At 32.4% G+C, this 20,109-nt stretch overlaps 1 protein-coding gene across 1 annotated transcript in view; it reads left to right on the forward strand.

Annotated features, from left to right (window-relative positions):
- LRRIQ1 (leucine rich repeats and IQ motif containing 1) overlaps window positions 1-13,025 on the forward strand; it is a 212,485-nt gene extending 199,460 nt beyond the window's left edge. The window contains 2 exon segments of the mRNA XM_023203947.1: window positions 258-318; window positions 12,710-13,025. Coding sequence (XP_023059715.1) covers window positions 258-318; window positions 12,710-12,862 — 214 coding nt within the window. The 3' untranslated portion in view covers window positions 12,863-13,025.
- Window positions 13,026-20,109: the final 7,084 nt, after the last annotated feature.

Here is a 20,109-nt window from a genome sequence, read left to right on the forward strand (position 1 = left end):
CATGTGTTTATGTTTGACAAAGAAGGGTGGTATTGAAGTGTTATTTAGAAATTGAAATTTTATCTCAAATTGATTTTTTTTAAATTAGGGAAAGATGTACATTTGTACTTATTTTTGCTTGTAATATAATTTAAGAAAACTGTTATTTCCATTTTGTAAATAACTAATTTTTCTCAAGCTTTTTAGTTGGACATTTCCTTTATATGCTTCCTCTGCATTTACATTATAAAATACTTTCTGTTTTTGTCACTATGCAGCAATCACTTTTTGCCTGAGTTAGATCCAGATGTACTTAATGGTGGAAGAGTTCAGCTTGTGGTAAGAAATGTGCTTAAAGTTACAGAAAAATGTTGTAGACACTAGTACTCAAATAAATGCACTTTAAAATATGTTTATAATTAAATTATGAAAATATCACAACTATCTATTTGGGATAATATCAAAATATCAAAATACCATGTGTTAAAATAATAACTTTTCTTGTCTTGTAATACAATTTAAAATGTGACATTGCTTAAAAATGTTAATTTTATGTGACAGATGTAAAAATATTAGTATCCTACAACTTTAAAATAAAATTACTCTGGATGGAAAATTGAAACTTTTTTCTTTGATATTTTAGAAGAGTAGAATTTGCAGGATATAACTGGAGGAAATAACAAAGCACCCTCATTACTCAGAAAATCCAACCATACAAAAAATTAACAAATAATTGTGAGCTCAACAATTATATGTAATAAAGTATAAAATATTGGAGCTTTTGGTACAAGCAGGTTTTAAACATAATGATCAGAATAAAGACTCTATGCTGTGTAACTGTAAGTGCATTGCTAAATTCAATTGCACTATATGTTGCTAGAAGGAAGACTATGTAAGCAGAAGGAGAATGGTCAATTTGGAGTCCAGGAAAACTGATCACATAAATTAAGAATTTTTCAGTGCATTTCTAGAAATTTCCAGAGAATAGAGTATTCTGACCAGTGACAGAAGTGTGTGGCCTTTTTGGTAGGTGAAAATGGATGCATCAGGTAACCCTAAGTTTACAACCAATCATTACCCTTGCTCAGATTCTGCATTCCCCAAAAAATTTATATATTTAGCTTGACTTATGGAATTTTATATGAAAAGATCATGTGCTATTTGAATAAAATGAGTATTATGATTTCCAGACCAGTTATATTCATCATTTTTATGAACAACTCATGCAAGGAGTTTTCCTGAAAGAGAAGCAAAATTAAGGTAGTTGCTAGCTAAAGTGCGTGTGTTTTGGAAGATATTTATGGAATCTATGCACAGATTTGAGATAACCACTCAGCAAATATCTTCTTGCATTTTAATAGAGACTTCTCTAAGAAAGTGGCCTATAGATTATCCAAAGAAAATTGCTAATTTAGGCCATTAACACTACACATATTATTGATTAATACTTTGGCACAGATTGGTCAGTGGCCACTTTTGAGCAAGAATTGAGATATAAATCTGTAAAGGAATGCCAGGATAAAGAAGTGATATAATATTGTGGTCGAACATGCTGTCTCAGGCCTGTGATCTCAGCACGTTTGGAGGCTGAGGCAGACAGATTTCTTGAGCCTAAGAGTTCAAGACCAGTCTGGGTAACATGGCAAAACCCCATCTCTACCCCTAAAAATTAAAAAAAAATTTAGCTGAGCATGGGGGTGCACACCTGTAGCCCCAGCTACTTGGAAGGCTTAGGTGGGAAGATCATTTGAGCCCAGAAGATGGAAGTTGCAGGGAGTTGAGACTGCACAACTGTACTCCAGAGTGGATGTCAGAGTGAAACTCTCTTTCAAAAAAACAAAACTGTTATAGTATTTAATTTTTCCACATTTAAAAATGAATGAAAACTGATTGGATAGATTACTGATCATAAGAGGTCTATGAGATTAATGCAAGGATATTAATCCTTTTTCCATACTCCTCTATCTTCCACTATATACAAATAAATAATATACATTACAATGATACATTTTGTTTTCACATCGAAGTGATCCAACTGAACACAAAAACAAGGTAAATGGTACTGGAATAGGAATATCCAGATGTCTCTTTTTTTAAATGAGTGGATGCAGGGAAAGGCATCAGTGGCTTTTATCAAAAGGATACAGAGCTGACTAAAGGACCAGAGTAGAAATCTAGAAGAGTACTGGGGAATGAAAACACCCCACTTGCCCACTTGTGCCAGGGAACTGGAGGCAGATAATTACACAATTGGTACAAGGCTATACTAAGAGGGAAACAAAAAAGAAAAACAGAAAGAAAAAATCACTGCAACTGTTACTAGTATAAGATTCTTAAAAATGTAATAATAGCACCCACAATAAAAGGACAGAAAATTTGAAACAAAAGTTATCAAATGTTGAGAAAGGACAGATGGGTATGCAATCAAATCAATTATAAACTCTGGAAATAAAACATTTCATTTATATACACTCTAGACTGGACACTATAAAAGATAAATTTAGTAAACCAGAAGATTATCTACAAAGAAACAATAATTAGATTGACAGCTAACTTCATATCAGAAGCAATGAATGCCAAAAGACAATGGATTTTATTTCTTAATAATAGGAATGAGTATCATCCACAATACTCTTTAGTAGCCTTCAATAGTAACTCAAGAATAAGGCATAATCAAACGTTTAAATTCTGGATATTGAGGAAGCTAGTAAATAACATTTCTGTCTTTCACGGAAGAGCAAAGCGTATTGCATGACAGGAATTAGAAAAACGGAAACAAAGTATATTTTCTTTACATCTGAAAATATATCAGAAGTCATGTCAAATATATGGACAAGTTTATAATTAATTGACTAAATGAATCCCCCCAAACCCCAGAATTTTCCTGCAGAAGACAGAATTATAATTCAGGTTTCCCCGGAAACATACTCTGATAGTTTTATGTTTGAATGCAGAGAGTTTATTCAGGAGAGCTTTCCAAAACAACTCCCGTGAGAGATGAAAGAAGCAGAAATGAACAGAGGGAAATGGTGACCTTCAGTAGAGGTGCATCAGAGAAAGTGAGGTCTGAAGACAGGGAATACCCTTTTGGGTTGTCCTAGCTTGAGACAAGAGGACCAGGCTTTAATGTTCCTGTTATCTCCTCAGGAGAAGGTGTGACTTTGATAAGGCAGTTCTCTTCAGCGAAGGACAATTTCCAGAGAGGGATTTGGCTGAGACCCATCAGGCTGCAGTTTTCTCAGTGGCTATCTCTGACTCAGTTGTTAAACATGATCTAGGTAGGGTATGATAATATCAAGGCAAGTTTAGTATTCATGAGTGCAACAACTTAGTCAAGAAAATGTGTCAATTGTACCCAAATAAATATACAAATTAAAAGAAATCTCATCCAATATTACAATGATTGTTGCAAGCCTGATGAAAATGTGTATTGAGGATTAAAAACCCAAGAATATGAGTGTCAACTCTGAAAAAGAAGAGCAAGTTGTGTCACAAGACATAAAGGCTTAGTAAAAAGGTAAAGCGAACTTTATGGTTCCGGCACAGGAATGGATGAATAGACCAATGGAAATGAATAGCAAGGTCAGGAATAGATAGATGACTGTACTATAAAGATTGGAAAGCTGAGATTGTTTACTAAATGGCATTGAAAATATACAGGAGTATGCATGCACACCTTTTACAACAGTGGGCAGAATTCAGAAGGTTCGAAGATCCAATTATGAAAGATAAAGCTGTAAAACAGGTAAAACAAGGAATAATAGCTTAGCAACTTAGCAGTTAAAATACATTTTTAGAAAGGTATGAATAGTGCAAACTATATGGCAAAAAATCAGATGACCGTCTTAAATATCTCTTTGTGTTAAGGATTTAATAGAAAAGTTTAACAGGTATATGACTACTGTTTTCAGTGCCTCATTTAACAGAGCTTAATATCTAAATATAAAAAAGATCTCTTTCAGGTAACCCAATGAATACATTAGAAAAATAATATAAATTGGTAGTTCACAGAGATGATGCCTAAATGGGCAAGTATATGTGAAGAGATGCTCGGTTTCCAGATGAGAGGAATGAAAATGAAAATTAAGATGTCTTATGACTATACTAATCAAATGGCAAAAATTGGAAAACTGGGTCTTGCAAAGGGATGTCACCAATGTGAAAATCCTTGTGTACAGTTGTTGAAAGTAGAAGCTGGTAGTCATTCTGAAAAGAAACTTGTCAGTGTTTATTAAAGTAGGTGTTTGAATACCCTATTAGTCTGCAAGCCCATTCTTGGAGGAAAAAAGATACATATTTTTGGATACATATATATATTTGGATATATATATTTCTGGATATATATATATATGGATGTGCATATATATATGTATGTATGTGTGTGTGTATGTGTGTGTGTGTGTATATATATATCTCCCAGATTATTTTTACATACAGCCACCAAAGAATATATACCAAAAAGTGTGTTGCTGTATTATTTATACACATTTAGAGGCAACTTAAGTACTCTTTAAAGAAATGAATAATTGGTTGGATATACATCATGAAACACAATACAGCAGGCAAGAGGAATAAATTAAAACCATGCAGAAAATAGATTTAAATTACATATTATTGTGTTTAAAAATTAATGACCATAATTTTAGTACCAATTTATTTGTTTTCCTAATTGTTTCTGCTTTGGGCTATCATACAGTATAGGCCAGTCCTTCTGAAGAAAAACGTTTTTATAAAACCAGGATAAAATTAACCAAACAACTATTGTATAAGTTGAAAAACAGACAGCACAGGACTATGATCCCTGAGATAAAAGTGTGGAACGTGAATTCCACAATCAATTCAGGTAACAGCTTGAAAACACTTTCTGGACTACAGCAGAGGGAAGGGAAGCCTAAAGAGAGCTCAGTAATTTCACTGAGTTGAAAAGAGAGAGAGAAAGGAGTGTTCAGAGTTGCTGAGATAAATGGTATTTACAGGGTAAAATACTAGAGAAAGTGTTGCAAAAATTGGTATAGTGGTTTCCTTAAGTCTTTGGCCAAATACTAAGCTCTGTGTATAGTGCACTCTGTGACTCATTGATGTCCAGAAGGGAACAGCTACTGGGAATATCTGAACTGAAAAGAGACTCTAGAGGTCCAGAAGGGAACATCTACTGGGAATATGTAAACGGGAAAGACTCTAGAGACCAACCCAAACTGGGAAACATTGGAGTTCTGACCTGCTACAGTGGAGAACGTCCCAGACATTTAGTTAAGACCATGTAAAGTTAAACTTTAGGAAGGGGTGACTCTAGCCGTGGATTAAAAACTCTTCTAGATCCACAATCGTAAAACATAAATGTAAGCCTCAAAAAGACCAAGTTAATCAACAAATCAACTGCCTGCTAGAATAAAAGCTGCCTCTGTTAGAATAAAAGCTAACAGAGTTTAAAGGATGCTAACAAAATCTACAGATTCAGCAAATAAAATTACAATGTCCAGTGTGGAGTAAAAAAATTGCTAATCCTTCAAAGCAGCAGGAAAATGAGCATTGTAAGAAAAATCATCACTAGAACCAAATCAGGTAACCTTTTTAAGATTCTTGCCTACAAATTATAACATCTATTAAAAATATCAGAGATTTGGCCATGCGCGATGGCTCACGCCTGTAATCCCAGCACTTTGGGAGGCCGAGACCGGCGGATCACGAGGTCAGGAGATGAGACTATCCTGGCTAACATGGTGAAACCCCGTCTCTACTAAAAATACAAAAAAATTAGCCGGGCGTGGTATCAGGCGCCTGTAGTCCCAACTACTTCGGAGGCTGAGGCAGGAGAATGGCGTGAACCCAGGTGACGGAACTTGCAGTGAGCTGAGATCCAACCACTGCACTCCAGCCTGCCAACAGAGCGAGACTCTGTCTCAAAAATAAATAAATAAATGAAAATAAATAAATATATTCAGAGATTTAAATGTTGAGGAAACAGATTGAAATCTTAAAGAGAAAATAAACTTTAAAAAATAATCAGATAGAAAATCTAGAACTGAAAACTATTTCACCTTAATTGAAAAAAGTATAATGGCTGGACTTAATAAATTAGACATTGGGAAGAAAAGTGCACTCAGAAACAAAGCAAGATAAACTCTCCAAAGTGAAGCAGAGAGAGAAAAAATAACTTTAAAAAAATCAAAGCTTGAGTGCTCTGTCAGATAATAGCAAGCAAACTAATAGATATGTCGTTGACTTTCTGGAAGAGAGATTAGAGGTGAAAAAATATGTGAAAACTAATCACTGAAAATATTTAAAGTTTGATGAGAAATATGAGAAAACAGATTTTAAAAGTTTAGCACAAAAATTACACCTATGCACATCATAATCAAATTGCTGAAAACCAACACAACAGAAAAAAATTTAAAGCAGCTAAAGTATACATGATATACAGGAGACCGTTTGTAAGGAGGATGATTCACTATTGATCATAAATATTGACATCCAGAAGAAAGTGGAAGAAAAAAATGTCAACTTGCAATTCTATATCCAGTAAAAGTAGAATTCTAATTTACCACATTAACATAAAAAGGAGAAAAATCATTATCTCAATATATGCGGAAAATGTTTACTACAAATTCAACAGATTTGTGGTAAAAATTCGTAGAAAATTAGGACTAGAAGACACTTTCTTAACTTGATACACTTAGTGGTTAAAGGTCCAATGTTTTATACCTAATATCAGGAACAAGGCAAGAAAATCTGATTGGAAAAGACCATCTGATTTTCACAGATGACATCTTATTGTACATAAAAGTCTTAAGAAATCCTCACAAACACTTTAGATGTAATAAGTGAATTTACTCAAGGATACACAATAAAGATTAATTTAAAATATGCTACATTTATAAATATTAGCAATAAACTTTAAAAATTAAATTTAAAAATTGCATTCATGACAGTGTCAAAAAATGTAAAATATTTAAAAATAAATGTTAACATTGAAATGTGCAAGGCCTCTACACTAATAACTGCAAAACACTGCTTTAAAAAATGTCAGAAACATACTTATTTATAAATAAGTTGAAAAACTCAAATTGTAAGAAGTCAATTCTCCCCAAATGTTCTGTAGATTCAAAGCATTTCCAGTAAAATTTTTGGTAGAAATGTACACACTGATATTAAACTGTGCATGGAAATGGAAAGGACCTAGAATAGCAAATGCAATCTTGGAAAAAGAATAGTAAGACTCATGCTACACAGAATTCAAGACTTGCTATCAATCCCCAGTAATTGAGACTGGTGTATATATATATATATGCATCTGTGTGTGTGTGTGTATATGTGTGTATATATGTATATGTGTACACACACATATATACATAAACACACATATATACACATATATATACACAAATATACACATATATGTGTGTGTGTGTATATTTATGTATGTGTTAAGATACAAGAATCTATCAATGGAAAGTATAGGGAGTCCAGAAAAATACCCACACTTATAAGGTCAATTAATTTTCTATAAAGTTTCAAAACAATTCAAGGGTGGGGAAGATAACCCTTTCTACACATAGTGCTGGACAACTAGATAACTATATGAAAAAATAATCTTGACTCCTACTTCTCATTTTATGAAAAATGAATTTAAGATGAATTATAAGCCTGAATTTAAAAGTCAAAATTGTAAAACCTATTGAAGAGGCCTGGCATGGTGGCTCACGCTTGTAATTCCAGCACTTTGGGAGGCCGAAGCGGGTGGATCATTTGAAGCCAGGAGTTTGGAACCAGCCTGGTCAACATGACGAAACTCCATCTCTATCAAAAATACAAAAATTAACTGGGCATGGTGATAAGTGCATGTAATCCCAGCTACTCAGGAGGCTGGGGCATGAGAATCCCTTGAACCGGGGAGGCGGACTTTGCAGTGAGCTAGGATCACACACTGCAGTGCAGCCTGGGCAACAGAGCCAGACCCTGTCTCCAAAATAGTAAAATATAATAAAATAAATAAAAAATAAAACCTATTGAAGAAAACAGTAAGATACATCCACAAACCTGGTATAGGCAAAAAACCTAAACCATAAAACATATAAATCAATTCTAGTTCATATTTAAAAACAGCCCTTAGGAAAACACAATTCAGAACATAAAAAGAAATAAAAAGTCAAACCACATAATCAGAGAAACATTCGTATTCTCTTTCTTTCTGTCAAAAGTAAATGAAAAGTTATTCACTTAGAGAAATAACCAATACCACTCTACACCTATTAGAGTGGTTAGAATAAAAATTACTGAAATTATCAAATGTTGACAAGTATGCAGAGCAACTATATCTCTCATACATTGCTGGTGAAAATGGTACAGCCACTGGAGAAAAAATCTTTATAAGCTTTATAAGCTTGTAAAGACTCTGGTACCTTCAGAAGCTTTATAAGCTTTTATAAAGTTAAATATACACTTAACATGTGACCTAATTATTATCCTTCTGAGCATTTTTCCTAGAGAAGTGAACTTTCATTCAAACAAAAAACTGTACATAAATTTTCATAGCAGTGTTATTCATAATAGCCAAAACTTACCACAACTCAAATCTCATTGAATGGTTAAAAGAATAAAGAAATGATGGTACATATACAATGGATATACAACACACAACTAAAAAGCAATAAACAAGAAAGCTGTTGGCATATACAAATATTTCCATAGATCTCAAGAACATTGTGTTGAGTTAAAAAGGGCTAATCTCAAAAGATTACATGGCATATTATTTCATTAATATAACATCCTTAAAATCACATAATTATAGTAATATAGAACACGTGATTAGTTGTCATGTTTAGGTTGGGGAAAGGATATGACTATAAAGGAGAGCAAGAGAGTTTCTTTGGGAAGATGGAACAGATTCGTGTCCTGATTGTGATGATAGTTGAATCTATACATATTAATATAATACATAATCTATACATGTATGTATGCATAATTTATATATATATGATAAAATGTCATAGAAGTGCAAACAAGAAAACATTAGTGCATGTGGAAGCTAGCGAAATCCTAATAAGGTCAATAGTTTAGTAATAGTATTGATACAGTGTCTGTTTTCTGGTTTTGTTGATCATGATTTGGTTATGTGAAATGTCATTGAAGCATGCTGGGTGTAGGGTGCATAGGGAAATCAGTGCTATTTTTTTGTAACTTCTATGGCAGTTATTTTTTTAAACTTCTATGGGAGTTGAACTTCATGTTTAAGGTCTTTGCACTTTATAGCATGTACATTATTTCTTTTAAATATTTAAAGTGCCTTCCCTACCCACATATGTTATATAACAAGACATCTGTCTTATTACATAAGAAAAGGATTTTGTGAAAAGATGATGTATTATGAATTTAGGAATATGCATAATTCATTTTCTTTACATGAAATTAAAAAGCTTTTAAAATCACTCAGACGTCTAGATATATTACAAATAATTATGTGGTATATTTATGGTATAATCATAATTTTGCCATAATTTGCAAATTACTCTAACAGTTAAAATAAATGAATTAAATCTAGATCTCACATATATAATGTACAGTGAAAAAAGCAAGTGGCAGAAAAATATATCATTTATGTTAATTTTGAAATAATATTCTAAAATGTTTAATAAATATGTAGAAAATCAAAGTAGCATGTAAGGAGACTTCATCTTTATAAAACTTGCTTTCTCTCTTTAAAGAAATATCTGGGTAATAAGTACATATACATTTGTTTTTATGTGTGCTGTTTTGTATATCTTAACTTCCAAAAAGAAAATACTTTTAGAATTAATAATTAATACAATCTTGTTTATGAAAAAAGTGCAGAAGTGGAGGAAATCTGTATTGTTTAATATATGAGAAAGAATTTCTTTTTAAATTAAGTTACCAAAGTTGAAGGTGAATCAGAATCCAAATGCTTGGAAAGTTCTGTCCCAAAATGTACATCCCTCAGTTCATTGTGAAAATATAGGGTGGGGGTGGGGAGAGCGGCAATTACAAACCTTTTAGGTAGGGAGATAAAAGAGATCTGTTCCAAAAACAAAGACCTAAAAGAATTTTGCAAAATTACAGTCTTATAAGTATTTGCCATTATGTTGTATGTGAGAAAATTCTTATCTGACATTAACTTGAGATTGTTTATTATAACCATAGAAAATATTGCAGTATTTTAGAATCCAACATACCTTTTTATAGAATGACTGTCAAATGTGTGATCAGCTATCTTCAGGTTTTTTAAGTTGGCCCTCCATGTCTGTCAACCAACTCTGAACTGAAAATATTCAAACAAACAAAAAATAACAATATAACGATAAAAATAGTGCAAACAAAAAAGCAATACAATATAACAACTATTTTATTGCATTTACATTTAATTAGGTATTAGAAGTAATCTAGAGATTATTTAAACTATAAGGGAGAATATGCATAGGTTATATGCGAATAATTCTCCATTTTATATAAGGGACTTGAGCATCCATGGATTCTGTTATCTGTGGAAGTCCTGGAACAAAGCCCCACAAGTACTGAGGGATGACTGTATATACAATTTACATGACTTTGAAAATAATCTGCATCTTCTTTACCATTTCTCTATTTTTTAACGTTAAGCAGAGAATGATGTTTAGTTGGGAAGCCAATATTTTCAAAAACAGGATCTAAATATTGTTGCATATGAATGGCTGTGCCAGATTCACTGAAAGACATTAACTAGCCCATTTATGAAATTTCTAGGTTTGCTTTTAAGCTGCTAAATGGCATTATTGTGAAGCCATGTGTTTCTTATAATTTTACTTCTAAAGCTGATTTCCTATATAATTGACCAAATTAGTAACTGACACTAGTTATTTTTTACTTTGGAAAAAATCATCTTTGGATGTTAATGGCTTAGATGATAATAAATTTTTTGGAAGGTGTTTATTTACAAATATTTTCTTGACTGTAGGTTTCGTCTTATTCAGGGTAGAGTGGGAATTCTACTTTCTAAAGAGGTGTAGTGAAATTATGTCATTACATTTAAATAAATAAACCTCATTTTACAATATTAAGGCTTATAATCTTAAAGCCTCTTTAGTCTGCAGAAGGGTCCCTTATGTGGCTCACATGTTTTTTTCTTGTTATCTAAGTAGTCTCACAAAATTGTGGCATTGTTTTCATGTTTCCCCTTAACTTTTGACTGGTTTTTTAATTTGTTTTGTTTGTTTGTTTGTTTTTAAGGTTTACCATTGATTGAACTTTTCTAATGAAGCTATTCTAATGTTAGACATGTACTCTTGTATACTGTTGAAATACATTTCAAAAGTAATGTATACATTTTTCATACAAATCACAAGTATAAATTGGAAGCCAATTTTTATTTATTTTATTTTAATGTTTTCTACCAAGGTTTTTTGACAATATAATTATATTACTTAGCCAGTTGCATTAAGAGATGATTGACATTATACAATGGTTTATATTCTGAACTCAGCAAAAGCAATACTTGCTTACTTAAAAACAGTTTGTGAGGCAATACGTATGTTAATTAGCTCAATTTAGCCATTCCACAGTGTACACATATTTTAAAACATCGTGTTGTACATGATACATGTATACAATTTTTGTTTGTCAATTAAGACCAAACAAATCAGGGAAAACATAAATGAATTTGGAAAAATATAAGTATATTAAATAAATAAATGTAAGTTCATATGTTTAAGAGTAGGAAGAAGGTGGGAGGCGGATGTAAAGGTGAAGGGCAAATATCTGAATTTTAAAGAGGATCATTTTTGGATTCTAGTTCCTTGAGTCTTTGTAGCTCATCATATGGAGACAGCTTTTTAACCACAGTGGTGGTTTTATGCTGTTATTTTGCTATACTTAAGTTTTCCTAACATCAAACATTAAGAACAATGCGTTTTCACAGGATTTCAAGCATGGTGTGGTTTTGGTTAAATCCCAGCTACTTTGAGGCTGCTTTGCTTTCCCTCATAGCACTTCCCCCTATTTCAGAATTGAATCCTAATATATCTTTATGTAATGATATTCAACATTATGTACAACAATGTTTTATAGGTCAGATGCAATTATTTTTGACACTTAGATTTGGTCTAAGTAATAAAAGTTCAAAGGCAATTTGAGATAAAATAGATAATTTAATTTTTACGTTCATTAAATAATATCTTGAAACATCTACATATTTATAATTATCCCAAATTAGACTTAAATGTAATATTTTTATATTGATAATGGTTATAATGAAAAGGTAAAGATTGTCTGTACCTTAATAGTATGCAAGTATGGGATGAAAGGCATTTCAGAGAATTTTATTGATGAGAGTAATACATGTAAGTGGCAACATATAATTATTGCAAAAAATAACCCAGTATGACATGTCTAACATTCAATTAAGAATAAAATAGCATACTTGGCAAATAAATAATGTTAAGCTCTTTAAAGTTTCATCAGCTAACTTTGAGACTGATTTTCATCAAAATTACTGTACTAAAATGTTTTCTTTTGTTGTACAGACTCAAATAGCAATCCTCAATTTTACAATCGACTCTTATTTGCAAAAAATGCTTTGACATAGTGCATTTGTTCTGCCTGGGCAGCAATAAAGGATTGTGGTATCATTTTGAAGAAGGTTGTTTGACAGAGCCTGTTTGTTTATTTGGGGTAATGTGAGCTGTATTCAGAAAATGCCATATTTTGTTTCATGATTGTATACATTCTCTTCCATTGCTCCCAGGCAAGACTTGTAAGCAGAGAAGACACGGATTTAGACCTTCTTTCCATGACCAGTGGTAGTGCTTTGTCTGTGAAAAGAGGGAAAAAAAATCAGGCACACAGACACTCAGCAGGATCTTCAAGTAAGTTGTGGTTTCCTTCAAAATTAATTTAGAAATCACAAACGAATTGATGGAACCTAATGCCAGCAAGAATTCTTTTTCAGATGGGGGTAGGATGCCAGCAACCTGAACTGCTCAAAAATGTGCATTTAGATTTTTTCTTTCTTTAAATATACTCTTTTGATATAAACAAAATTAAATTATTTCTAAAATTAACTGCATCAGTTTTTATTTTAATTGTTTTCTGGGCTTCAATATCTCCTGCTCCCCACACCCTGTGAATCATATTGAATTATTTGATAATTTAATTTTAAAAGAATTTTTTAGATTAATTGTAAAATGTTAGATTTATATATGAAAGTAGTGTGTCTTGGCCTGTTGCCATTGATTTAATAGATACTATATGTAAAGATAATTTTCAAACATTTTTTTAAATAGAAGAGCTTTAAATAATATTATACTGTCAGAAAATATGCTTTCAAAAACTATTTCCATTCATATGTAAGAGTTTGATTATGTCTATTAATGATAACTTTATATTCATTAATCTGTCACATACATCTATTACCTTTAATTTGGTGAGAAATATACATATATATTAAACATATATTTATATAACATATTTGTTATATATGTAGAGAGAGAATATAAAGATAATGATTTCAGTGAGTCTTATATTGCAATTATTAACTCTGAAAAATGTAAACATTTAAAAAATAACTGTATCTTGTGCTATTTCAGGGGCATAGAGAGTAATTTTTTCCAAAGTCCTTATTTAACCCTAGAGATTTTGAGATATCTTCTAAAATGTGGCAATAATTAAGTCTTTTTACTTTAAAATGAAGTCTTCATACTTAATTATACTTATTGTTATTTTTGAAAGTTTTATTACTCATTGGTATTACAGTTGTATATATACATATATATAGGCTCACACACACACAAATACAAAATCAATATTTGATTGAAAGTGAAAAATTCAGTGATCCAGATGGTGCTCTCCAGATAAATGAAAACTTCAAAATGATTCTCTGACTTCACTTTTCATCCAAGTACTTGGCTTTATTAGATTATAATCATTTATATGTATTAATACATGCAAGTTCATTTTGATAAAATTTAATTTACGTTCGAAATAATAATTTTAATATGTCTAATTTTATTTTATTTATTTATTTTGTTTTTGTTTTTGTTTTGGGGTGGGGACGGAGTCTCACCCTGTCGCCCAGGCTGGAGGGCAGTGGCGCAATCTCGGCTCACTGCAAGCTCCGCCTCCTGGGTTCACGCCATTCTCCTGTCTCAGCCTCCCCAGTAGCTGGGACTACAGGTGTCTGCCCCAATGCCCGGCTAATTTTCTGTGTTTTCAGTAGAGACGGGATTTCACCGTGTTAGCCAGGGTGGTCTCGATTTCCTGACCTCGTGATCCGCCCGCCTCGGCCTCCCAAAGTGTTGGGATTACAGGCGTGAGCCACTGCGCCCGGGCTATATGTCTAATTTTAAAATATTTTCCAAGTTTCAAAGACCTTCGAAAGCTTGAATTTTTCTTATATGGTTATAGAATCTCGTCATTGAAATATTGCCCTAGTCTATATAGTTAAGAAATAAATATTTTAAGTTTAAATTATTCACCTAATATAAATTTTTTAGTTGTTAACATAATGTATCAACCTTATCGAATTTCAAAATCTATATTCCATTTCAGAAGTAATCAGCCTGTGTCAATACATATTAATGAGTAATGATAATTGTATGCATTGCATATTACAAACTCATATGGTATCACTTTGGAGCATTGTAGGTAAAAAAAATAAATTAAAAACAAAAACAAAAAATTGCTTTTTCACTTTAGAATTTCAAAACTTCTGTTTATAATGTATTACCTGAATGTTAACACATGAATAGCTCAATAAATCATCAACTATTTTCAAATATGCAAGTTTCATCATTTACTTATATGATATTGAATTACAGATTTTAGGGATGTAATTATGTAGAGTTCATTTTTAACGCATTCTCCAAGAAACTGAAATAATGCAATTCTCACTGTAATTCCAACTACTTGTCAACAAATAATATTACTGAAAACAATACTAATCTCTGAATGTGTTTAATAAGTAACAAGTTAAGGCAAACTACTTTAGAAAAATGAAGTTTTTAAAAAATAAAATGATTATGAATCAAATAGTACTTGCTTAATCACTGTAGTTGCTAAGTAACTATAACAACATCATTATTATATAATAATGAGTATGGTCTCTGATGTAAATTTGCCAGGATTTGAATGAGGACTTAATCTTTAAAATAGGAATGATAATAGAAGTACCTCCTTGTAGAGTTGTTTTTGGGATCAAATGCATACCGGTTAGAACACAAACTGGTACAAAATCAGTGCTTAATAAGTGTTCTTTATAATCACTACCTAAACATAGTTTTAAAAGAAGCATCTATTGGGCTAAAGTATGGAAGTCTCAAGTATCTAGGCACATGGTCTAATTGGTTCAGCTTACAAGAAACCTACTCTTAGTTGCTTAACTGAAATATTTGGCTTAGTCTATTTTTCTGTAGAAATCAAAATCCTTGGGCCCTAAGCCTCCATGGCCCTGAGTCAACCAGTTACAGCTTTGGTATCCTGAAAGCTCTTTTTCCTTTAGCTTTCTCTCTCTGTCTCAAAACTTGTCACCTTATAAAGCTATTAATAAAATGCTTTTTTTGGCCGGGCACGGTAGCTCACACCTGTAATCCCAGCACTTTGGGAGGCCAAGGCGGGCGGATCACGAGGTCAGGAGACAGACCATCCTGGCTAACACGGTGAAACCCCGTCTCCACTGAAAATACAAAGTTAGCGGGGCGTGGTGGTGGGTGCCTGTAGTCCCAGCTACTCAGGAGGCTGAGGCAGGAGAATGGCGTGAACCCGGGAGGCGGAGCTTGCAGAGAGCTGAGATCGCGCCACTGCACTCCAGCCTGGGCGACAGAGCGAAGACTCCGTCTCAAGAAAAAAAAAAAAAAAAAGAAAGAAAGAAAGAAAGAAAGAAAGAAAGAAAGAAAGAAAGAAAGAAAAAAGAATACTTTTTTTGTTTTTAGCTTTGCAAGCCAAATCTAGAGAGTACTTTGTGGACTACATCTGTAAAACTCTTTTTGAGCCTTAGAACTTTTCTAGATGTTTCTCTTTTATTGTTGTTATAATTTTATAACATGTATTCTTTGGAATCAGAAAAATTCAGATTTAAAATCCCAGTTCCACCATCACATATGAGTTGTGTGCCCTTGGGTAAATTGTTTAACCTGTAACATTAAGTTTACTCTCTGTAAAATGGGAATAGTAATGTTTATATCATAGTTTTAGTGAGGAAAAACTGAGTAAAAATATACATAAAGCATGTGATATATTGCCTTGGGTATTGTAAGGCCCGGAAGAATAGTACCTGTTGTCTTCATTGTTTGTTGTTGTATGTTTTGTGATTCTCTTGCATCATTACGAAACAATCCCACAGTAGAATTGTCTTCCTTTTCTGTGTGTCAAATATAATAAGACCAGGAGGAGTATACTTTTAACATGCTGACCATCTCAGGCAATATGTCTTTTCTTAAAGAACTTCCTAAATTTTCTGTCCCTTTCCTTTTAGGCTTTGCTATTTCCTTACAAAGAGGCCAAAGCAGTCTTCTGCTATCTAGATTTCTGATCTTTCATCTGGTTTACAAAGTTATGAAAGAGATTACATTCTCATTCAAAAATTGCCATTTATAAAATGGGCATAGCAAGAGATTTCCTTATTTATGTAATATTTAGGCAAAATATTTGAATTTACTAAATGATATTAGTTTTCTCAATTAATTTCCTCATTTAATGCTTAAAGTATGCTTTGCAATATATAATAATGCTTTTATTGTTAGAGTAATTTATAGCTTTATACATTATATTTATTTATCTTTTCTCATGTATAATAATCATATTTCTTTGACAGCTAACATAAATGAAACTCAGGAATTTAATTTGCTTTTCACACGAAAAATTAGCAAAGAAGAGCAGCAACTTGAATTCATCTTTTTTTTTTGTTGTTCCAAATCCAGTGATCTTTCATTCTTCTATGGACTAAAACATATAGCTTAGTTAGTAAAATAGTTGAACAAAAATTAATATAGTTTTTAATCATTAAATTATCCAATAGTCATTTATTGAATGCTCACTGCTCCCTGCATCCCCACAAGTGGTTTCCAGGTGCCTCCTTCTGATTGTCTCTGTACTTTCCAGGATACATTCCATTTTCATAGTTACTTGCAGTTTGAAAATCCACAGTGCCTCTGTAATAGTGAGTAATCAGATCCTACTCAAGCTTTTCTTTGGTTATATCTAAACTCATGAAAAGTTAGCCCTTTAATATGGTATTGAATTTTCTGAATATGACAGAAAACATTGTTTAGAAGAGAAGCAATTATAGCGGTTGGATTGACTTAGAGAGACTTCTTAAAGGCACTATACATGATTTGTGCCTAGAATCATAATCGGGATTTAAGTAAGGAAAGAGGTAGAAGAAAACCATTTAAACAAAGGTAAAAGGTAAAATATGAATGTATAATTGTGGAACGTTGAAGAGTATGTCTGGGCCAGAGGTTCCATATACTGAAGTAATGTAAAATAAGGTTGAATTAGAGAGGAAGCCTGATTTTAGGTAAGTTTGAAACTAAAGTAGAAGACTTAAAATTTCCTGTTAATAATAAGTAACAAATGAAGATTTTGAAAAATAAGTGTTTTAGAAAACTAATATTTGTTAAAGAAAGCTATTCTGAATCTGTTCTAACATTACATACTTCCTCTAATATATTGAAAGGGTAATTTTATAGCTTTTATGAAAAAATAATTGATTTTGGTGATAAGAACTTCATAATGAAATAGATTACTAGGAGTTCATGCCTAATACTGTTTATAGTTAGAAGGACTAGGGATAGTAGCTAAAGCAAAAGTAGATTCCACAGATGGATATTGAGGTTTATTTCAAGTAGAATAAGCTACATTTCAATAATATAATTTTAAACTTGCAAATCAAGAAGGTAGCATGTTGTATGTACACATGTATATTAATATCTAATTTGTGCATACCTGGAAGTGTGTGTGTGTGTGTAGCATGCATAATAATTCCACACTGTGTGAACTCAAGAACTATCATTGCATATATTTATGTGTTATTATATAAACCACACATCATGATAGTAAGCAGTTACAGGCCTACAATGTGAAAATCACTTCCACAAGTCATTAAGAAAATATAAAGATGAACTATATGTGCCTAGCACATAGTAGGCACTTACATTAAGTGAATAAATGAATATATGAGCCATTGTTGCTATTCTCCTATGTCATGTATTCGTATCACTTTATTTTTAAATGGATACTGTTTTCTACAAAAAAAAAAAAAGAGAAAACATTTTCCTTAACATTAGTGGACCTCTTTCCAAATGGTATGTATGAGATTTAGATTAATAAATTGATGCAGATATTAATATTGTCATATATTATAAAAAGCACTCTATGATGGAATTTAATCGACATGAAGATGGAATTTTCAAGGGCTTGGCTTATATCAGGGAGGAAAATCTCTCTTAAAAGCCCTAAATATACATTTTTTACAATTCCATTGTCAACAACAATGTTGTACTAATATTTTGTGTTTATTGATTCTTCTTCTCCTATACAGAGTGTATGCTACAGCTACAAGAAGGCGGGGATTTAATTAAATATTCTAGGTCCCTAGAGCAATTCCCTGGCATAGTGTCTATTATATATATCGGAGGAATTGATACATGGATGGATAGATGGATGGATGGATGAATATCATCGTCCTTTAGATGCATCAGAGCTAGGAAAGAGAGTATCTGACATTTTCTTGCTCCACAGTAAGAGGAAAGCTTTACCGACAAAGAAGCAGGGTAGAAGATTGCCTGTTTAGTAGACATTCACCATCTATCATATATTCTCAGAGCTTTGCAAAATTCTGGCATTTATAAACATTAAAAAATATAATCCATCCATATGGTAAGTGTTTTATTTCAGGGGAAGTTTTCAAATAACACAATCAGAAGATGCAAGTTTCCACAGATCTAGCCCATATGAAGCCAATTCTGTAATTTCTTCATTCAAAAATATTTATGAGCCAGGTGCAATGGCTCATGCCTATAATTCCAGCAATTTGGGAGGTCGAGGTGGGAGAATTGCTTGAGCCCAGGACCTTGAGACCAGCCTGAGCAACATAGTGGGACCCTTACTCTACAAAAAATACAAAAATTAGCCAGGTGTGGTTCTGTGCACCTATAGTCCCAGCTACTCAGGAGGCTGAGGTGGGAGAATCGATTGAGTTCAGGAGATTGAGTCCTCAGTTAGCTATGATCACACCACTGCACTTCAGCCTGGGCAACAGAGCAAGGCTCTACTGCTAAGAGGCAATAAATAGATAATGGAATATGGAATATATAATATATACCTTAAATTACTAATTTCTGAATATAAATTTTCATATATATGTATTTGAATTATAAGTGTATTTATGAGAACATCTTTATGAAAAGTAATTCGGACTCAATTTTATTCTCTTTAAAAGAGATGAGCAGCTTGGACCACATGAAGTCCAAAGTATTATTTATTCACAGCATTTTAGTCTAGAAACTGTGTTTGAGGGAAATTGAGGAAAAGCATAAGGCCTGAAATTGTCAAGAAAGCATTGTTCCATCATTCTTTTCTCTTTCCTCTAAGTTTTAGAAATTTATAGACTGGAAATAGCCTATAAAACTATGTCGTTAACTAGGAAGAAACTGTTAACTAGGGAATAACTAATAAAGTATAGTATAGCTCTCATTAAACTGCAATTATGAGGTAAAGAGTAGAAAGGATGATTAATAAGCTGATTGAGGTTTTTAAACATGGTGAGTGTGGTATTGATAAGAATATGTGTTTAGAGATTGGGCAGTCTCATTTCTAGTCCTTGTTGGCTCCTTCCCAGCTTGTTTGTGTACTTGGTTAAATCATTTGCCACTCTGATGTAAATTTAGCAGGGAAAGGCAGCCTGGCATAGTGGAAGGAAATTTGGAGTAGACCATATCTAAATTTGAATTTTGTTTCTTACATATATGGTCTTTGTAAACTTGAATAGGATATTTGAGGTCTGGTTTGTCCATTAAGAAAATGTTACTGTGAATATTAGAAAGGTACGTATGTGTATTTTGGACTGATGAGAAGAGGGGCAGAAAAAAAAAAAAACACAGATATAAAGGAGATCAAGAGTACTTCTAGCTTTCAAATTCCATAATTCTG

Source organism: Piliocolobus tephrosceles, chromosome 10 (assembly GCF_002776525.5).
Source record: "Piliocolobus tephrosceles isolate RC106 chromosome 10, ASM277652v3, whole genome shotgun sequence".
Classification (NCBI taxonomy): domain Eukaryota; kingdom Metazoa; phylum Chordata; class Mammalia; order Primates; family Cercopithecidae; genus Piliocolobus; species Piliocolobus tephrosceles.